The 18,553-nt window shown below is 43.7% G+C and overlaps 1 protein-coding gene across 1 annotated transcript; it reads left to right on the top strand.

The window, feature by feature from the left end:
- Positions 1-348: 348 nt before the first annotated feature.
- PTPN18 (protein tyrosine phosphatase non-receptor type 18) lies at positions 349-18,038 on the top strand (the record flags this gene model as incomplete). Its single annotated transcript, XM_080799254.1, has 15 exons — positions 349-441; positions 1,787-1,895; positions 2,142-2,218; positions 2,298-2,393; positions 2,507-2,545; positions 13,807-13,875; positions 14,652-14,714; positions 14,925-15,067; positions 15,456-15,522; positions 15,606-15,683; positions 15,764-15,853; positions 16,128-16,216; positions 16,926-17,128; positions 17,564-17,638; positions 17,842-18,038. 15 exons carry the CDS (start codon positions 349-351, stop codon positions 17,907-17,909), a joined length of 1,359 nt encoding a protein of 452 aa, XP_080655380.1. The 3' UTR covers positions 17,910-18,038.
- Between the last annotated feature and the right edge of the window lie 515 nt (positions 18,039-18,553).

The raw sequence follows: 18,553 nt of genomic DNA, 5'->3' as shown, positions 1-18,553 counted from the left end.
CGGGTCCCGGGACCAAGCAGGAGACAACGTCCAGGGGATTCTGTGGACTCCAGCCAACATGCCCGAGGCCCATAAAAAGGGAAGCACCAGCTCTGGACTCCTCAGACCCAGAGGAAGAGGACCTACGTCTCCCGCAGCTGCCTGGGTCAGAGAGCCTGTGGGCGGTACCAGGGCGAGCTCCGAATGTTATTGGCCGAGGGGCGAGACCCGCCGCCTGCTGCGCGCTTCCATTGGGTCGCAAGATCGGAGGCGGGGCCTCCTCAGGCCGCCTCCGCCCCCAGTTTTCTTGCTACTAGCTACTCGCGCGGAGCGCAGCTGCTTAAGTGGAGCTCGCCAGCCTACCGCGTCATGAACCGCAGCTTGGACGCTGTGCAGAGCTTCTTGGAGCAGTTGGAGGCGCGAGGCGGCCGGGAGAGGGCGGTCCTGGCCGGCGAGTTCAGCGTGAGTGGGCGAGAGTGGACGACCAAACCGCGCGCTCTGACTCCTGGTCCCGGACTGTCCGGATATCTGTACTGTGCTCCCTGCCTCGCTTTGCCCTCCGCCACTTTTTCTCAGCGTCCAAGGGTGTCTCCTCGCCTCAAGGTCTATTTTTCTCTTCCCAGCACCTCTCTGTCGCTCTCTTCCCTATCCCCATCCTCTGCCCACAGAGCCCCGGAGGGCGAAGTCCACGGCCGGGTTGGGCGGTGCCGCCCACGCCCTCGGGTCCCTGTGCCCTCTCATCCAGCTCCCAGAACGGTCCCACTGCTGGGTGGAGCTGGAGAAGCCGGCTCCCCAAGGGAAGACAGGCGCGCACTTGCGATGGACACCGGTCAGCCCTGGCCTCTATGCTCATGTAGAAGAAGGGGCCAGGAGAAGAGGCCCCAAGAAGCCCTACTGCGGGTGGGGAGAAGAGGGGATGGTGGTGTGGATGCCGGACTCTAATAGGAGCTGTGACCTAGGGTACTTTACCAGGGTCCTCTGGTGTCAGTTTCTCCTTGGGTAAAACGCTACGGTTAATGACTGAACTGGCATGAGGAACAGGTGTGGGTAAAAAAAAAAGCGCCTAGCAGATCTTGAGCGCTCACTTTGTAGGTCCCTTTGTAACTAGTTATAAGGATTCTAAACATTACAGTGCCGTAATACAAGCCATGTGTAAGGAATGCTAATGCAGCATCGTAGGCATTGGTAGGTGTTACTTATTATCGTCTGATTTTGAATAGCTGATGATGGTAATACACTTCACGAATTATAATAATCTAACAGTCACAAAGTATCAGTGATATTTTGTTACACAAGTAATGTTATACATTATAATTTATATACATTTTATAGTGTCATATATATAATATTTCGTGTGTTATATTAAATACATATTACATTACAATTATTGTTTATAATACAGTGTAACACAGATTGCGTTTGGGTGGTAGATGCTGAGAGGTTTAAGTGCAACCCTCACTGTTCTACTTCCTGGTTGGGACTTTCTGCAAGTCACTCAACCATGTCGTGCCTCAGCTTTCTTACCTACACGATGGGAACATCACAATGGAGACCTTGTAGTGATTCAATGTCGTTAGCACAGAGCCTGGGACAGAGAAGGTGCTCTGAGTTGCTATTACTACTGTCTCACTACAATTACCCACCCAGGCACCATGCTATCTAAGAGTCTGCATTCACCTCTCACAAACCATGTGAGAGGCACGCACTTGCGCACTCCCTACAAGTGCCTCTGTGCCCCAGAACTCTGACTTGGCTCCTATCTTCTCTCCTTCCCCTCCCGGGATTGGCTAATGGTGCCTTCCACCAGGACATCCAGGCCCACTCAGCCGCATGGAAGACCGACCCTGTGTATTCCACTGAGGCTGGCCGTCTGCCAGGGAATGTGAGGAAAAACCGCTACAAAGATGTGCTGCCATGTAAGTTGGGGGCTTCCTGAGGGAGTCGGTGGGGCTCTGCACACATCTCCACCCCATGGCAGTCCAAGCCACCCCACTATGCTCCCAGTGTACTCCCTCTCAGATCCTTGCAAGTGGCTGCATTTCTCCTGAGCAGTTCACAAGTGCACGCAGGTGGGATCCCTGCTGGGTGTGCAGTATCCCTGCTGGCTTTCATCCAGGAGTCTCTCAGAGCCAAAACACTTTTCTCACCTCTCCCTCTGGCAGATGATCAGACACGAGTGATCCTCTCCCTGCTCCAGGAGGAGGGACATGGCGACTACATCAATGGCAACTTCATCCGGGTCAGGCTGGGAGTCAGGGAAGGGGTGGACATGGTGGGGGTGACAGCAAGATCCCAGTGGTGAACTTAGCCTTTACCAGGGCACAGATGGAAGCCAGGCCTACATCGCCACACAAGGACCCCTGCCTCACACCTTGCTAGACTTCTGGCGCCTGGTCTGGGAGTTTGGGGTCAAGGTCAGCCTTAGGGGAGGGTGAGGTGGGGCTAACATTCTGAGTCCTCTCTTGGCCTTGTTTCTCCAGTTCCCTAACCCAAATCACTCCCCTCTCCCCCTGTCCTTCTTGTCTAGGTAATCCTGATGGCATGTCCAGAAATGGAGAATGGGCTGGTAGGTGTCCTCAGCCCTCTAAAATACATTTCCTTGTGCAGGAAGGAGGCAGGAGAAATCTTGCTAGCACCTCCCTAATCCCAGGTCTGAAAGGCCCAATTCTTGGAGTGACTCCACTATTGCTCTCTTTAATTTTTTGTTGATCTTTTTCCTTTTATTCATGGTGCTCATCCCTGCAGTGTTCACAACCCCTTTACTGTTGGTCTTCCCAACCCAAGTCTGCACCATAGACCATAAGGCTTATACTGATCTGTCCCTGGTACAACTCTGATCTCTGTTTTTTTAAAGTGTCTTGTAGGTGGCATATTGTAAGGACTTACTTTTTTATTTAGTCTGACAATCTCTGCCTTTAATTGGAGTATTTAGTTGTTAATATAATTATCAATAACGTTGAGTCTAAATCTACCATCTTTGTTTTCTATTTGTTCCATCGGTTCTTTGTGCCTTTATTCTTTTCTGTCTTCTTTCAGATTGAGAATTTTTTATTTTTTATTTATTTATTTGAGAGAGAGAAAAAGAGAGCGAGCACGAGTCGGGAAGAGAGGGAGAAAAAGATTCCCCACTGAGCTGGGGCCTGACGTGGGTCTCAATCCCAGGACCCCAAGACTATGACCTGAGCCAAAGGTAGACGCTTAACTGACTGAGCCACCCAGGTGCCCCTAGATTGAGAATTTTTATGAATCCATTTCAGAGTCATTATATACTTATTAGTTATACCGCTGTGTATTATGTGCATAGTGTGGCTTTAGAGTTTACCGGTTATATCTTTAACTTATCACAGTATACACTCAAGTAATATTATGCCATTTCATTTAAAATATAAGAACTTTATACTAGCATATTTCAAATTTCCCATTCCCCGCTTTATATTACTGTTGCCATAGGTTTTAATTCTAAATATGAAATATATTCCACAATGCACTATTATTTTTACTTTAGATTGTCTTTTTCTTATTTTTTTAACTTTTTATTTTAATTCCAGTATAGTTAACATAGTGTCATATTAGTTTAAGTGTATAATATAGTAATTCAGCAATTCTAAATATTACTCTATGACCATCATGATAAATATACTTTTTTTTCATTTTATTTTATTTCTATTCAGTGTTCCAGCATTCATTGTTTATGCACCACATCCAGTACTCCCTGTAATACATGCCTTCCATAATACCCACCATGAGGCTCACCCAGCGCCCCAGCCCCCTTCCCTCCAAAAGCCTCAGTTTGTTTCTCAGAGTCCACAGTCCCTCGTGGTTTGTCTCCACCTCCCATTTCCCCCAACTCACTTCTCCGCTCCATCTCCCAGTGTCCTCCGTGTTATTCCTTATGCTCCACAAGTAAGTGAAACCATATGATAATTGACTCTCTATGCTTGACTTATTTCACTCAGCATAATCTCTTCCAGTCCTTTCCATGTTGATATAAAAATTGGGTATTCATCCTTTCTGATGGAGGCATAATACTCCATTTTATATATGGACCATATCTTCTTTATCCATTAGTCCATTGAAGGGCATCTTGATTCTTCCCACAGTTTGGTGACTGTGGCCATTGCTGCTATGAACTTTGGGGTACAGATGGCCCTTCTTTTCACTACATCTATATCTTTGGGGTAAATACCCAGTAGTGCAATTGCAGGGTTGTAGGAAAGCTCTATTTTTAATTTCCTGAGGAATCTCCACACTGTTCTCCAAAGTGGCTGCACCAGTTTGCATTCCCACCAGCAGTGTAAGAGGGTTCCCCTTTCTCCACATCCTCTCCAACACACGTTGTTTCCTGTCTTGCTAATTTTGGCCATTCTAACTGGTGTAAGGTGGTATCTCAATGTAGTTTTGATTTGAATCTCCCTGATGGCTAATGATGATGAACATTTTTTCATGTGTCTGTTAGCCATTTGTATGTCTTCATTGGAGAAGTGTCTGTTCATGTCTTCTGCCCATTTGTTGACATGATTATTTGTTTTGTGTGTGTTGAGTTTGAGGAGTTCTTTATAGATCTTGGATATCAGCCCTTTGTCTTTAGTGTCATTTGCGAATATCTTCTCCCATTCCGTGGGTTGCCTCTTTGTTTTGTTGACAGTTTCCTTTGCTATGCAGAAGCTTTTGATCTTGATGAGGTCCCAAAAGTTCATTTTTACTTTTGTTTCCTTTGTCTTTGGAGACATATCTTGAAAGAAGTTGCTGAGGCCAATGTCAAAGAGATTACTGCTTATGTTCTCCTCTAGGATTTTGATAGATTCCTGCCTCACGTTGAGGTCTTTTATCCATTTTGAGTTTATCTTTGTGTACGGTGTAAGAGAATGGTCGAGTTTCATTCTTCTACATGTAGCTGTCCAATTTTCCCAGCACCATTTATTAAAGAGACTATCTTTTTTCCACTGTATATTTTTTCCTGCTTTGTCAAAGATTATTTGACCATAGAGTTGCGGGCCCATATTTGGGCTCACTACTCTATTCCACTGGTCTATGTATCTGTTTTTGTGCCAGTACCATGCTGTCTTGGTGATCACAGCTTTGTAGTAAAGCTTGAAATCAGGCAACACGATACCCCCAGTTTTTTCTTTTACAACATTTCCTTAGCAATGCGGGGTCTCTTCTGGTTCCATACAAATTTTATGATTGTTTGTTCCAGCTCTTTGAAAAATGCTGGTGGGGGCGCCTGGGTGGCTCAGTGGGTTAAAGCCTCTGCCTTCAGCTCAGGTCATGATCCCAGGGTCCTGGGATCGAGCCCCACATCGGGCTCTCTGCTCAGCAGGGAGCCTGCTTCCCCCTCTCTCTCTCTGCCTGCCTCTCTGCCTACTTGTGATCTTTGTCTGTCAAATAAATAAATAAAATCTTTAAAAAAAAAAAAGAAAAATGCTGGTGGAATTTTGATTGGGATGGCATCAAAAGTATAGATTGTTCTAGGCAGTACAGACATTTTAACAATGTTTATTCTTCCGATCCATGAGCATAGAATGGTCTTCCATGTTTTTGTGTCTTCTTCAATTTCTTTCATAAGTGTTCTGTAGTTCCTTCAGTACAGATCCTTTGCCTCTTTAGGATAAGTGTACTCTTAATCCCCTTCACCTATTTCACCCATTTCCCACCCCTACCTTCCCTCTGGTAACCACCTGTTTATTCTCTATAGTTAAGTCTGTTTTTTTGTTTCTCTCTTCTTTTTTCCCCTCATTTATTTGTTTTGTTTCTTAAGTTCCACATATGAGTGGAATCATATGGTATTTGTCTTTCCCCAACTGATTCTTTTCACTTAGTATTATACCCTCTAGATCCACCCATATTGTTGCAAATGGCAAAATTTCATTGTATATTCCATATATATATATATATATATATATATATATATATATATATGTCACATCTTCTTTATCCATTCATCTATTGATGGACACTTGGGCTTCTTCCATAATTTGGTTACTGTAAATAATGCAGCAATGAACACAGGGGTGCATATATCCTTTTTTTTTTAAGATTTTATTTATTTATCTGACAGATAGAGATCACAAGTAGGCAGAGAGGCAGGCAGAGAGAGAGAGGGGGAGGCAGGCTCCCTGCTGAGCAGAGAGCCCGATGCGGGGCTCGATCCCAGGACCCTGGGATCATGACCTGAGCCGAAGGCAGAGGCTTTAACCCACTGAGCCACCCAGGTGCCCCACATATATCCTTTTGAATTAGTGTTTGAGTATTCTTTGGATAAATACCAAGTAGTGCAATTACTGGATCATAGGGTAGTTCCCTATACCACAGGGTGGTTCCACCAGAGGAACCACCATACTGTTTTCCAGAGTGACTGTACCAGTTTGCATTCCCAACAGTGCACAATGGTTCTTTTATCTCCACATCCTTGCCAACACTTGATGTTTCTTATATTTTTTATTTTAGCGATTCTGACAGGTGTGAGGTGATATCTCATTGTGTTTTGATTTGCATTTCCCTGATGATGAGTGATGTCGAGTGAGCATCCTTTCATATATCTGTTGGCCATTTGGATATCTTCTTTGAAGAAATGTCTGTTCATGTCTTTTGTCCATTTTTTAATTGGATTATTTCCTGTTTGGCTGTTGAGTTGAATCAGTTTTTTATATATTTTGTATACTAACCCTTTATCAGTTAATGTCATTTGCAGACATCTTCTCCCATTCAATAGGTCATTTTTTTTTTAGTTTTATTGTTTGTTTCCTTTGTATGCAAAAGCTTTTTATTTTGCCACAGCAATCAGATAAGAAAAGGAAATACCATCCAGTGGTATTTATTTTGCCACAGCACTCAGATAAGAAAAGGAAATACCATCCAAATTGATAAGCAAGAAGTAAAACTTTAACTTTTTGTGGATGACATGATACTATATATATAGAAAGCCCTAAAGACTACACCAAAAAATTACTAAAGCCAATAAATGGAGTAAGGTCACAGTATACAAAATCAGTGTACAGAAATCTGTTGCATTTCTATACACTAATAATGAACCAGCAGAAAGAGAAATTAAGAAAACAATCCAGGGGCACCTGGGTGGCTCAGAGCGTTAAGGCCTCTGCCTTTGGCTCAGGTCATGATCCCAGGGTCCTGGGATCGAGCCCCGCATTGGGCTCTCTGCTCAGCAGGGAGCCTGCTTTCTCCTCTCTCTCTGCCTGCCTCTCTGCCTACTTGTGATCTCTGTCTGTCAAATGAATGGATAAAATCTTTAAAAAAAAAAAAAAGAAAGAAAGAAAAGAAAGAAAACAATCCAATTTACAATTGTACCAAAAATAGTAAAATACCTAGAAATAAACATAACTAAGGAAGTGAAAAACCTATACACTGAAAACTATAAAACACTGATGAAAAAAATTGAAGATGACACAAATAAATGAAAATATATTCCATGCTCATGGATTGGAAGAAGAAATATTGTTAAAATATCCATTCCATTCAAAGCAATCTACAGATTTAATGCAATCCCTATCAAAATAGCAACAGCACTTTTCACAGAACTAGAACAATCCTGAAATTTGGATGGAACCAGAAAAGACCCCGAATAGCCAAAGCAATCTTGAAAAAGAAATATAAAGTTGGAGATATCACAATTCCAGATTTTAAGTTATACTACAAAGCTGTAGTAATCCAAATAGTATGATACTGGCACAAAAATAGACACGTAGATCAATGGAATTGGATAGAAAGCCCGAAAAAATAAACCCATGATTATATGGTCAATTAATCTATTAATCTTCAGCAAAAGAGGCAAAAATATGCCATGGAAAAAAGAACCTCTTCAATAAATAGTGCTGGGAAAAGTGGATATCAATGTGCAAAAAAAAAAAAAAAAAAGAGAGAGAGAGAGAGAGAGAAAGGAAACTGGACCACTTTCTTACACCACACACAAAAATAAACTCATAATGGATTAAAGACCTAAATGTGAGACCCAAAAGCATAAAAATCCTAGAAGAGAATATAGGCAGTAATTTGTCTTGCATTGGTCATAGCAGTATGCTTCTCAATATGTCTCCTGAGGCAAAGGAAACAAAAGCAATAATAAACTATTGGGACTAAACAGCTTTATCAAGATGTAATTTAGGGGCACCTGGGTGGCTCAGTGGGTTAAGTCTCTGCCTTCAGCTCAGGTCCTGATCTCAGGGTCCTGGGATCAAGCCCCACATGGGGCTCTCTGCTCAATGGGGAGCCTGCTTTCCCCTTCTCTCTCTTGTTTGCCTGCCGCTCTGCCTACTTGTAATCTCTCTCTGTCAAATAAATAAATACAATCTTTAAAAAAAAAGTGTAATTTATCCATTTTAGGTGTGCAACTCAGTTGTTTTTAGTATATTCCTGAGTTATGTGACCATTGCTGCAATAAGTTTTAGAACATTTTCATTACTCCACAAAGAAATACTGTATCCATTGGCAGTCACTCCCCATTTCTTCATCCAGGGTAACCCCTACTCTATTATTGGTCCCTATAGGTTTGACCACTCTGGACTTTTCATGTAAACTGAATCATATGATATGTTGTCTTTGTGACTGGGTCCTTTCACTGAGCATGTTTTTTAAAATTTCATGCATATTACAGCATGTGTCAGTACTTGACTCCTTTTTATTGTTTAACAGTATTCCACTGAAAGGATCTACTGCATTTTATTTATTCATTTATCAGTTTATAGAATGTGAGTTGCTTTCACTTTTTGGCTATTATGAATAATGCTGCTTTTGAATAATAATGCTTATGAAAATGCAAGTTTTTGCATAAAAGCATGTTTTCAGTTCTCTCAGGTACATACCTAGAAGTGGAATTGGTACATCATATGATAACTCCATTCTTAATATTTTGAGGAACTGTCAAACTGTTCTCCACAGCTACATCATTTTACTTTCCAATCAGCAATGTAGGAGGATTTGAATTCACATTCTCACCATTACTTGTCTTTTTTTTTTTTTTTTAACACTTGTTATTTTTTTGTAGCACTTATTTGTCAGTCTTTTCCCCATTTCATGGTCTTGTTATCCTTGTTGAAAGTCAATTGACTATAAATGTAAGGGTTTTATTTCTGGGCTCTCAACTTTATTCCATTGATTGGTAGGTCTATCTTTGTACCAGTACTATACACTTTTTAATATTGTAACTTTATAGTAAGTTTTGAAATCAAGAAATGTAAAGAAAGAAAGAAAGAGAAAAAAAAAGAAATAAGGAAATATGAGTCCTCCAAATTTCTTTTTTTTTTTTCAAGATTGTTTCAACTTTTCTGGGTCACTTGCTGTGCAGAAAAGGGTAATATATCAGGCTTATGATTTTTTAAAAAGATCTTCCAATGGGATCGGGAGGGAGACAAACCATAAGAGACTCTTAATCTCACAAAACAAACTGAGGGTTGCCAGGTAGGGAGAGGGTGGTGGGGTTATGGACATTGGGGAAGGTACGTGCTATGAAGTGTGTAAACCTGACAATTCACAGACCTGTATCCCTGGGGCTAATAATACATTACATGTTAATAAAAAAATAAAAAATTTTTAAAAATTTTTTAGAAATTATAAAAAGAGCTTCCTACTAGGTTAGATCTTGCCTCGAAACTGGATTTCTAATGAAAGTAGCTCACTACACTTGAACTGTTTATATAAACAGTTTGGTTTATTTGAACACCTGCCTTCCTTCTGGGAGTCTGAAGTTTTGGTATATGCTAGTTAGAGGGTGCCCACATACCACATGAATGCCCCAGTGAATTCCCTGGGCACTGACTGCCTAATGAGCTTCCCTGTGGACATTTCACACATGTCACAAATCATTGCTGGGGGAATTCAGCACATTGTGTACGACTGGGAGAAGCCGCTTGGAAGAATACCCGTGGAAGCAGGAACCTTGTTTCCCTCACCTAGCCCTGTGCATCTTCTCCCTTTGCTGATTTTTTTCTGTAGCTTTTCATTGTAATAAATCATAGCCATGCGTATAACTCTATGCTGAGTCCTGTGAGTCCCCTAGTGAATCATCAAACATGAGGGTGGTCTTGGGTATCTATGACACACTCATTAATGTTAACATATTAATGTTAAGATTAGCTTGCCAATATCTTCTAAAAGCCCTCTGGGATTTTGATAAGGAATGCATTGAACTATCAATTTGGAAGCTATTGCCTTCTTAACCATATTGTCTTTCATTCCATGATCATGGATGTTTTTCCATTTATTTAGGTTTTTTTAAATTTCTCTTAACAATGTTTTATAGTGTTTTGTTTAGAAGTCTTGCACTTTTTAAAATTTATTCCTAAGTAGTTTATACTTTTTGATGCTATTGTAAATAGAGTGATTTTCTTAATTTCATTTTCAGTTTCCTTATTGCAAACCAAATAGTTTTCACTATATAGAAATACAATTGATTTTTCTGTATTGATATTATATTCTGCAATCTTGCTGAACTCCTTTATTAGCTTTAGTAGTATATGTGTGGTATGGGTATGTGTAAAACTTAGGGCTTTCCATATACAATATGACATCATCAACAAATTGAGATACTTTTGCTCCTTCTTTTCTTTTTTTTTGTTTTTTTAAAGATTTCACTTATTTATTTGACAGACAGATCACAAGTAGGCAGAGAGGCAGGCAGAGAGAGAAGGGAGGAAGCAGGCTCCCTGCTGGGCAGAGAGCCCGATGCGGGGCTCGATCCCAGGACACCGGGATCATGACCTGAGCCGAAGGCAGCGGCTTTAACCCACTGAGCCACCCAGGCGCCCCAGCTCCTTCTTTTCTTTTTAAGATTTATTTATTTATTTGTCCGGGGTGGGGGGAAGAGTGAGCACATGCACAACCAGGGGAAAAGCAGGCAGAGGGAGAAGCAGGCTACATCCTGAGCAAGTAGCCCAATATGGGACTGGATCTGAGGACCCTGGGATCATGACCTGAGCTGAAGGCAGACGCCCAACCAAGTGAGCCACCCAGGCGTCCCTGCTGCTTCTCTTCTAATCCAATACTCTTTCTTCCTTCTTCCTTCTGGCCTTCCCTATGTTTCTTTTTCTCTTCCTTCCTCCCTCTCTCCTTTCTTCCATTTCTTTTTTCCTAATTGCACTGACTAGACTTTTCAGTACAAAGTTGAACAGAAGTGGCAAGTGCAACCTGATTTTAAGGGCAAAACATCCAGTCTTTCATCATAAACCTAAGGATTGGTTGTAGGGTATTTTTGTAAATGTGTTGTTGTGGTTGTGGTTGTTTTAATCAGACTAAGGAGTTTCCTTCCATTTCTAGTTTGCTTTTTATCATGAACTGTTGGATTTTGTCCAAAAATTTTTTCTGCATCTATTCAGACGATCATGTGTTTTTGTTTTATTTTCTATTAATATGGTATATGACATTGATTTTTTTGTATATACAACCAATCTTGCATTTCTGAGAGTAATCCAACTTGGTCATGGTGTTGCTGGTGTTTTGTTGAGGATTTTTATATGTCTGTATTAATGAAACATTGGTTAGTAGTGTTATTTTCTTGTGATATCTATGTCTGGTTTTGGTATCAGATTAATACTGGCCTCAAACAATATGTTGGGAAATGGGCCTCCAACTTAAAAAAAAAATTGTGAAGGATTGCTATTAATTGTTCTTTGTTTTATAAAATTCATGAGACAATCTTTTTTAAATGTTAAAAATAAGAAATATCTTTTACATTTAGCCACATATTTGCTTTTTCTTTACTCTTCATTCTTTTGTGTAGATCCATATTTCATCTAGTTCCTTTTGTATGAACAGCTTACTTGATTATTTCTCACAGTACGGGCTTGTTTGTGATATATTTCCTCAGCTTTTGTTTGTCTGAAAGTTTTTTTTTTAATTTCAGCATTTTTAGAATGTCACAACTTTCACCTCTGATTTGCAGAGTTTCTGACAAAATTCTGTCATTCTTATCTTTGCTCCTTAATATATAATGTGTCTTTGTATATATATGATGCCTTTAAGTTTTCTCTCTCTCTTCCTCTCTTCTCTCTGAAAATTTAATCATGATCTGCCTTGGGGTGTTTTTTTTTTTCTTAAGATTTTATTTATTTGTCAGAGAGAGACGGAGAGAGCACAAGTAGGGAGAGTGGCAGGCAGAGGGAGAAGGAGAAGCAGTCTCCCCCCTGAGCAGGGGATGTGGGACTCGATTCCAGGACCCTGGCTGGAATCATGACCTGAGCTGAAGGCAGATGCTTAACCAACTGAGCCAGCCAGGTGTCCCTTGGTGTGGCTTTTTTTAATGTTTATTCTCCCTATAGTTGGCTTTCTTGGATGCGTGGGTTTGTGGTTTCATCAAATTTGGAAAACTTTCCAGGAATTATTTTTCAAATATAGTTTCTCTTCTCCCCTCTCTCCTCTCCTTCTTCTGGACTTCAGATACACATACATTAGGTATATTTGGTATTTGGTATATTTTATATATTGGTATTTTTGGTGTATTTGGTATATTTCCATATTTGGTATATTTGCTAATTTTTGGTGTATTTCCGCAGGTAACTGATTCTTTGTTCATTTCTTCCTAGTAATTTTTTTTTCATTTTAAATAGATGCTATTACTATGGTCTTTTTGTTCACTGATCTTTTCTTCTGTGTCTAATCTGCAATTAGACAGTGAATTTTTTATTTCATGTATCTTATTTTTCCTCTCTAGAAGTTTCATTTTGGTATTTTTTCTATTGTTTGTGTCACTTTCATTATGTTCATGTTTTTCTTTCATCTTCAAGTATTTTTAAAATATTTTTTAAAAACTGCTTAAAGGTCTTTGTCTACTTCTTTCTTCACCCCTATTGGATCTTCTATTCACTTACTTTTCTCCTGGTTGTGGATCACGTTTTCTTGTTTCTTTGTATGCCAGAAAACTTTCATTGGATGCTTGAGATTTTAAATTTTGCAGGTAACTGTTGGATTTATTGTCTTCCTTTAAAGAGTGTTAGACTTTTTCAAGAAGGCAGTTAAATTACTTTTGGATGTTTGATCACTTTAAGGTTTGTTTTAAAGCTTTTGTAGGACAGGTCTAGAGTAGCCTTTATTCTAGAACTAATTTCATTCTACTTCTAACACGTGGTCCTTCTTGCTTCCCTATTGAATACCCTCACAGTCAATCGGGTCTCTCCACTCTGGCTGGAGGAATGTAAATTATTTCTATCCCATTATGAACATTATAGTAAATGTTCATCTTATAGGTCCTTAGTTATTATTCTTTCATGGGAAGTTATTTTTCCCTGGCTTCATGGAGTTTCATGATGCTCAGATTATTATTCAGCTGATAATACTCAAGGGGACCATATGCAGGCTTCTGAACTTTTTAATTCTTGTTTGCATAGCTCTGTTCTTTCCAGGACTCTGCCCTTCAAATTCTAGCTGCTTTGGCCACCCTGAGCCATGATCTCTGGCTTCTCAGCTCAGTGGCATCATTGGACTCTCCATGTCCTGCAGCCTGGTGACTGCTTCTAGGCAATAAGCTGGGACAGTCATAAGATTTGACCCATGGGTTTCCCTTTGTTCACAATCCTGCAATTGTGAACAATGTCTGTGGTTCAATGTCTGAAAATAGTGGCTCATATGTTCTATCCAGTTTTCAGTTGCTTACAGTATGAGAATATTCTGGCCTGTCTTCTTCCTGAATAGTCAGAAACATGTCTCCACTGTGTCTGCATGTTTAATCTGGCAAGGCTGCTCCAGCTGGCCTGCATGATTAGCTACAGCTATCTGTGCTCCCAGCAGCAATGCCTGAGGTGTCCTGTGGAGGTGTGGAAGTATTGAGCTGGAACTCTAAAGCAGACTACTGTCTTCACTCTCTTTCTCCCTTGCCTTTTGCAGAAAAAGTGTGAGCGCTACTGGGCTCAAGACCAGGAACCACTGCAGATTGGGCTTTTCTGTATCACCCTGATGAGCTGGGGCAGAGGTGGGAACAGTGTTTTATGAAGTCTTGGATGTTGTGGGAGGTTTCACAGAAGATTCTCAGGGAAGCTTTTGGGCTGGTGTGAAAGACTGAATAGTTTTCCCATAGTCCTCTCACACTGAAGGGAACTCTCTGGTGTTAGCCTGCAAATAGTCAGAACTCAATATATACTTGCTTTTGCATTTTAACTATGACCATGGTTATCTCTGTTATATAAATGTGCCTGGTTAGGCTCTTAAAATCCCTATTTCCCTTACCATTTCATAACTCGAGAAAATCTCTCTCAAGTCAAATATAGTTGGTGCATAATAGGTGCATTAAAGCTCCTGTAGAACAAAAGAAATCCTTTTTTTTCCACTATAAATGAGCTTGTTGAGGTTTTTAAAGATTTTATTTATCTGACAGACGGAGATCAAAAGTAGGCAGAGAGGCAGGCAGAGAGGGAGGCTCCCCACAGAGCAGAGAGCCCAAAGCGGGGCTTGATCTCAGGACCTGAGATCATGACCTGAGCTAAAGGCAGAGGCTTTAACCCACTGAGCCACCCAGGCACCGCTTGTTGGGGGTTTTTAATCATAGTTCTTTCTCCCCTCTATCAATTGTTTCCTTCAGGAAAGCCATGGGGGGCTGTTTGAGCTGAATGAATTTTTAAAAATATGTTGTTTGACTTTGATTTTTAATCAGAAATGCTTTGTTTTCTGCAAATGTCTTTTGGCACCTATGGTCTTTGTTCTCTTTTCTATTCCTACCTGCCCCATATCCTCAGACAAGGAAGAGATGGCTGAATGCAGACATCATGCTCAGGACCCTCCAGGTTACTTTTCAGAAGGTACTTACAGGGGGAGGAGGAGGCTCCCATATGGGGGAGCTGTTTTCTCTCTCTGTTCTCCCATTGTAAAATGGGCATTAGCAGTAGTACCTATCTCCTCAGTTATTATCTGTTGGATTTAAATGAAAGTTATTTAGAACTGGGCCTGACATCCAGTAGGTGCTCAATAAATGCTTTTTTATCATTTGCCGCTCTTTTCCTGTGTTTCAGGAATGTCGTTCTGTGTACCAGTTGCAATATATGTCCTGGCCAGACAGAGGAGTCCCTAGTAGTCCGGAATATGTGCTCACCATGGTGGAGGAAGCCCGTCGCCTCCAGGGATCTGGACCCAGCCCCCTCTGTGTCCACTGCAGGTTTAAGAAATGGGTTTTATGGGGGTCTGGTGAAACAAAGATGACTGGGAGTGGGGGAGGGAGGTCAGTGCAGGCCTCGAAGCCAGTGTCACAGTTTGAGTGCCTCTTTTGAAAAACCTGAGGCCACACTAGCTCATGCTGCATCAACTGAAATTAAGCATTTATTGAGCGCAGACTGCCTGCTGGAGAGTAAACACAGAGTTGATGCTCAACAAATGTAAGCAATTAAAAAGTTTTTTTTTTTTTTATTGTAATGTGGGGATTCTGAGAATCAAAAGGTGCTGCTGGGGATCCTCCATTAGGACGCTCACTCCCAACCCCAAACACCCTATACTGAAGGGGTTGTGGGCAGGTCCTGACCAAGCTTTTGCTTACTCTTGCTTGTCAGCGCGGGCTGTGGGCGGACAGGTGTCCTGTGCACTGTGGATTATGTGAGACAGTTGCTCTTGACCCAGGTATGAATAGGGCATATTTGTGCTTATGTGTAGTGCAGATCCCATGCCCACCAGGTCCTGCTCATGTACCTTCTCTGTCCCAGATGATCCCACCTAACTTCAGCCTCTTCAACGTGGTCCTGGAGATGAGAAAGCAGCGGCCTGCAGCTGTGCAGACAGAGGTGAGAGCCTCAGTCTCAATCCAAGAATACATCCCTCCTCCTCTTGTCTTCCATTTTTGATGATTCCTCTTCCCTACCAGGAGCAATACAGATTCCTATACCACACGGTGGCTCAGATGTTCTTCTCAGCACTCCAAAACACTAGCCCCCTTTACCAGAATTTCAGGGAGGTACCAAGGCCCCCTTCCTACTCTCTTCGTATCTACCATCAAAGCCTCAGAGACCAGGACCCAGAGAAGAAGTGTTTGGCCACCATGTACTCCTTCTGGGAGCAGGGACTGACTATGATATCCACCTTTTTCCTCCTTGCTACCTTATCAGACTGTTCTTCTTAAGCTTACCCCTCTACCCCAAGAGTCCATGGTCACTTCTATGGACTTCCCAAACAAGGGTCTGGCCAGTTTCCTGCAAGTCTCATACTCTTCCCCTCCTGTCTTTCCCCAGAATTGTGCCCCAGTCTACGATGATGCCCTCTCCTTCCAGACTTCCCAGACGCTTCCCACCACACGGCACCCACCTGGCCAGGTCCTCAGGTACCCAGCTCCATCTCTTCATTCTTCCCTTTCCAGTTTCTCAGGCTCAGAGGCTAACTCTTTCCTTGTTCTTGAAACACCAGCCCTTCCTTGCTGTTCAGTTTACCAAATATTCACTGGCTCTTTGAACTGAGTCCAGGAACCTGCCCCAAGATGACACTGGACCCAGGGATCCCACTGCCTCTGCCTCTAAGGCTAGCCCCTATGTTAGCCCTTTCTTTGATTTCCTAGTCATTAATTTAGCAAATATTTCTTGATGCCGCCCACTTGTCAGGCCTCGTGTCAGGTGCTGGGGACAGTCAACCTTCCCTTGCAGCAAATTTCACCCCATCGTCCTCGAAACTAGCTCTCCATTTTGAGGCTATCCCTCCCTCCCACCTTTAGATGCCACTTCCTCATTCTTTTATTCAGACATGTACACAGAAATGACCACCCCTTACCTAGCACCAATACCCTGCCCATTTTCCTGCCAGGCTGTTCCCTTCCCTTCACCCACCTAACTTGCCAGGCGCTCGAGAGACAGAACCAAACTCCCCTCATCCAGAGACTCCATCCTCTCTCCTCTGAGACCTGCCCGCCTGCTCTCTCCGACCTGACCTGCGAGCGCCTTGGGTGGGAAGGAAGCCCGCGGTTTGCGAGCTAGGAGCACTCCCCTCCCCCTCCCTCGGCTCAGTCACTTCACTTCCTCCCCCGCCCTCCCCACCCGCAGAAGCATCTCGGTGCCCGGGCCCCCGGCCCTCGCCATGGCCGACACGTATGCGGTGGTGCAGAAGCGCGGGGCGCCGGCGGGCACCCGGGCGGGGGCGCGGGGGCGCGGCGCAGAGGAGGGGCCGCTCTACAGCCAGGTGACGCCGCGCGCCCGGCGGCTGCAAGCGCACGCGGAGGACGCGCGTGGGGTGCTGCCCAGCGGCGGTGAGTTGGGACGGGCAGGGGCGCGAGGCGGGAGGACCGGCACCCTCCGCCTTCTCCAGACCCAGTCTTGCTGGGGTCGGGAAGGCCCTGGTGGCCTCAAGGACCCCCGACCCTGAGCCGGCCTGGTCGGCCTAAGCTGACGTGTGTGCTTTCCCGGCCACGCCTCTGGGACTATTTCCCAACTCCCGTCGCGGCCGGAAGTGTGCCAGGCCTAGTCTTGGGCTGAAGCCTGGGTCCGTTTCTCTGGCGACGCTAGCTACTCCAGGCGGACGCGTCGGTTTCCGCTATGCCCCCTCTGGCTGCCCTCACCGCCGGGGCCCTCAGTCTGCCAGCTCAGGCTCCGGGAGCATGGAGGATGCAGTTCTGCCCCGGGTGCGTCCCGGAGCTCCGTGGGGCTGCCTGAGTCAATCTTTGGGGGTGGTTTTCTGCCCGCAGTTCCTGCTGACCAAAGCCCTGCTGGGCCTGACGCCTATGAGGACGTGGTGGATGGAGCTCAGAGTGGTGGGCTAGGTAAGTCAAAGCCTGGGTTGCTGGCATCCGCAGCTTCGAATCCCAGGATTTGGGGGTTTAGGGATGGTGGCATGGGGCTCACACTCTCCGAGTCCTGTGGATGTGGCTGCAGTAAACCACCAGGGCATGGAGGCTTGAGGATGACCTTCCACACATCTCCGCGCCTCAGCTTCTCCATGAAACCCATGGTGTTCTTCTTTCAGGCTTCAACCTACGCATTGGAAGGCCTAAGGGGCCCCGGGACCCCCCTGCTGAGTGGACCCGCGTGTGAGTGCTGGACCCTGCCTGCCTGTTGCCCCACGTGGGCACCTGGACTGCTGACGGCCATTCTTTGCTATGTGAAGTGTTGGGAATGGGAAAGCTGGTCCTGGATCAAAATAAAAGTTTCTCAGGGTGGAAATGTAGGGGTTTTGCCCCAGTGATTATAGTATTCAAGGCTTGAGGCTGGGGGTGGTAGTTGGGAGATAATGGCTGGTGAGATTGCAGTGAACAGATTCAAGCATAAACATCAGGAATGGGCCCAACCCCAGGGGACTAGGCAGATTCTCCCAGGTGTGAAGAAGAGGATGGACAGGTGGGCTTCTGGAGACTGCCCCATCACCATAATGGACTAGTTCATCTCAATATCTGATCCTTCCTCACTCAGACACCCAGCTGGACACAGAAATGGGTGGGCCCTGAAAAACACTGATAGACACTCCCCCACCCCCAACCACCATTCAGACAGATCCAAGCCAGATATAACAACCCAGCAGACTGATTTCAAACAAGTAAAAAGATCCCCACATGGGTTCACAGACAGATGGACCCCCAACCAGGACAAGTAGATAGCCATACACCTAGACCGACCTTCAGAGGGACAGTCCACAGCTGGATGGATGGACTGCCAGTCAGAGAGATAAATCAACTAACAGC

The sequence above is a fragment of the Martes martes genome (genome assembly GCF_963455335.1).
Source record: "Martes martes genome assembly, chromosome: 3".
Classification (NCBI taxonomy): Eukaryota; Metazoa; Chordata; class Mammalia; order Carnivora; family Mustelidae; genus Martes; species Martes martes.
This window is presented reverse-complemented; position numbering and strand designations above follow the sequence as displayed.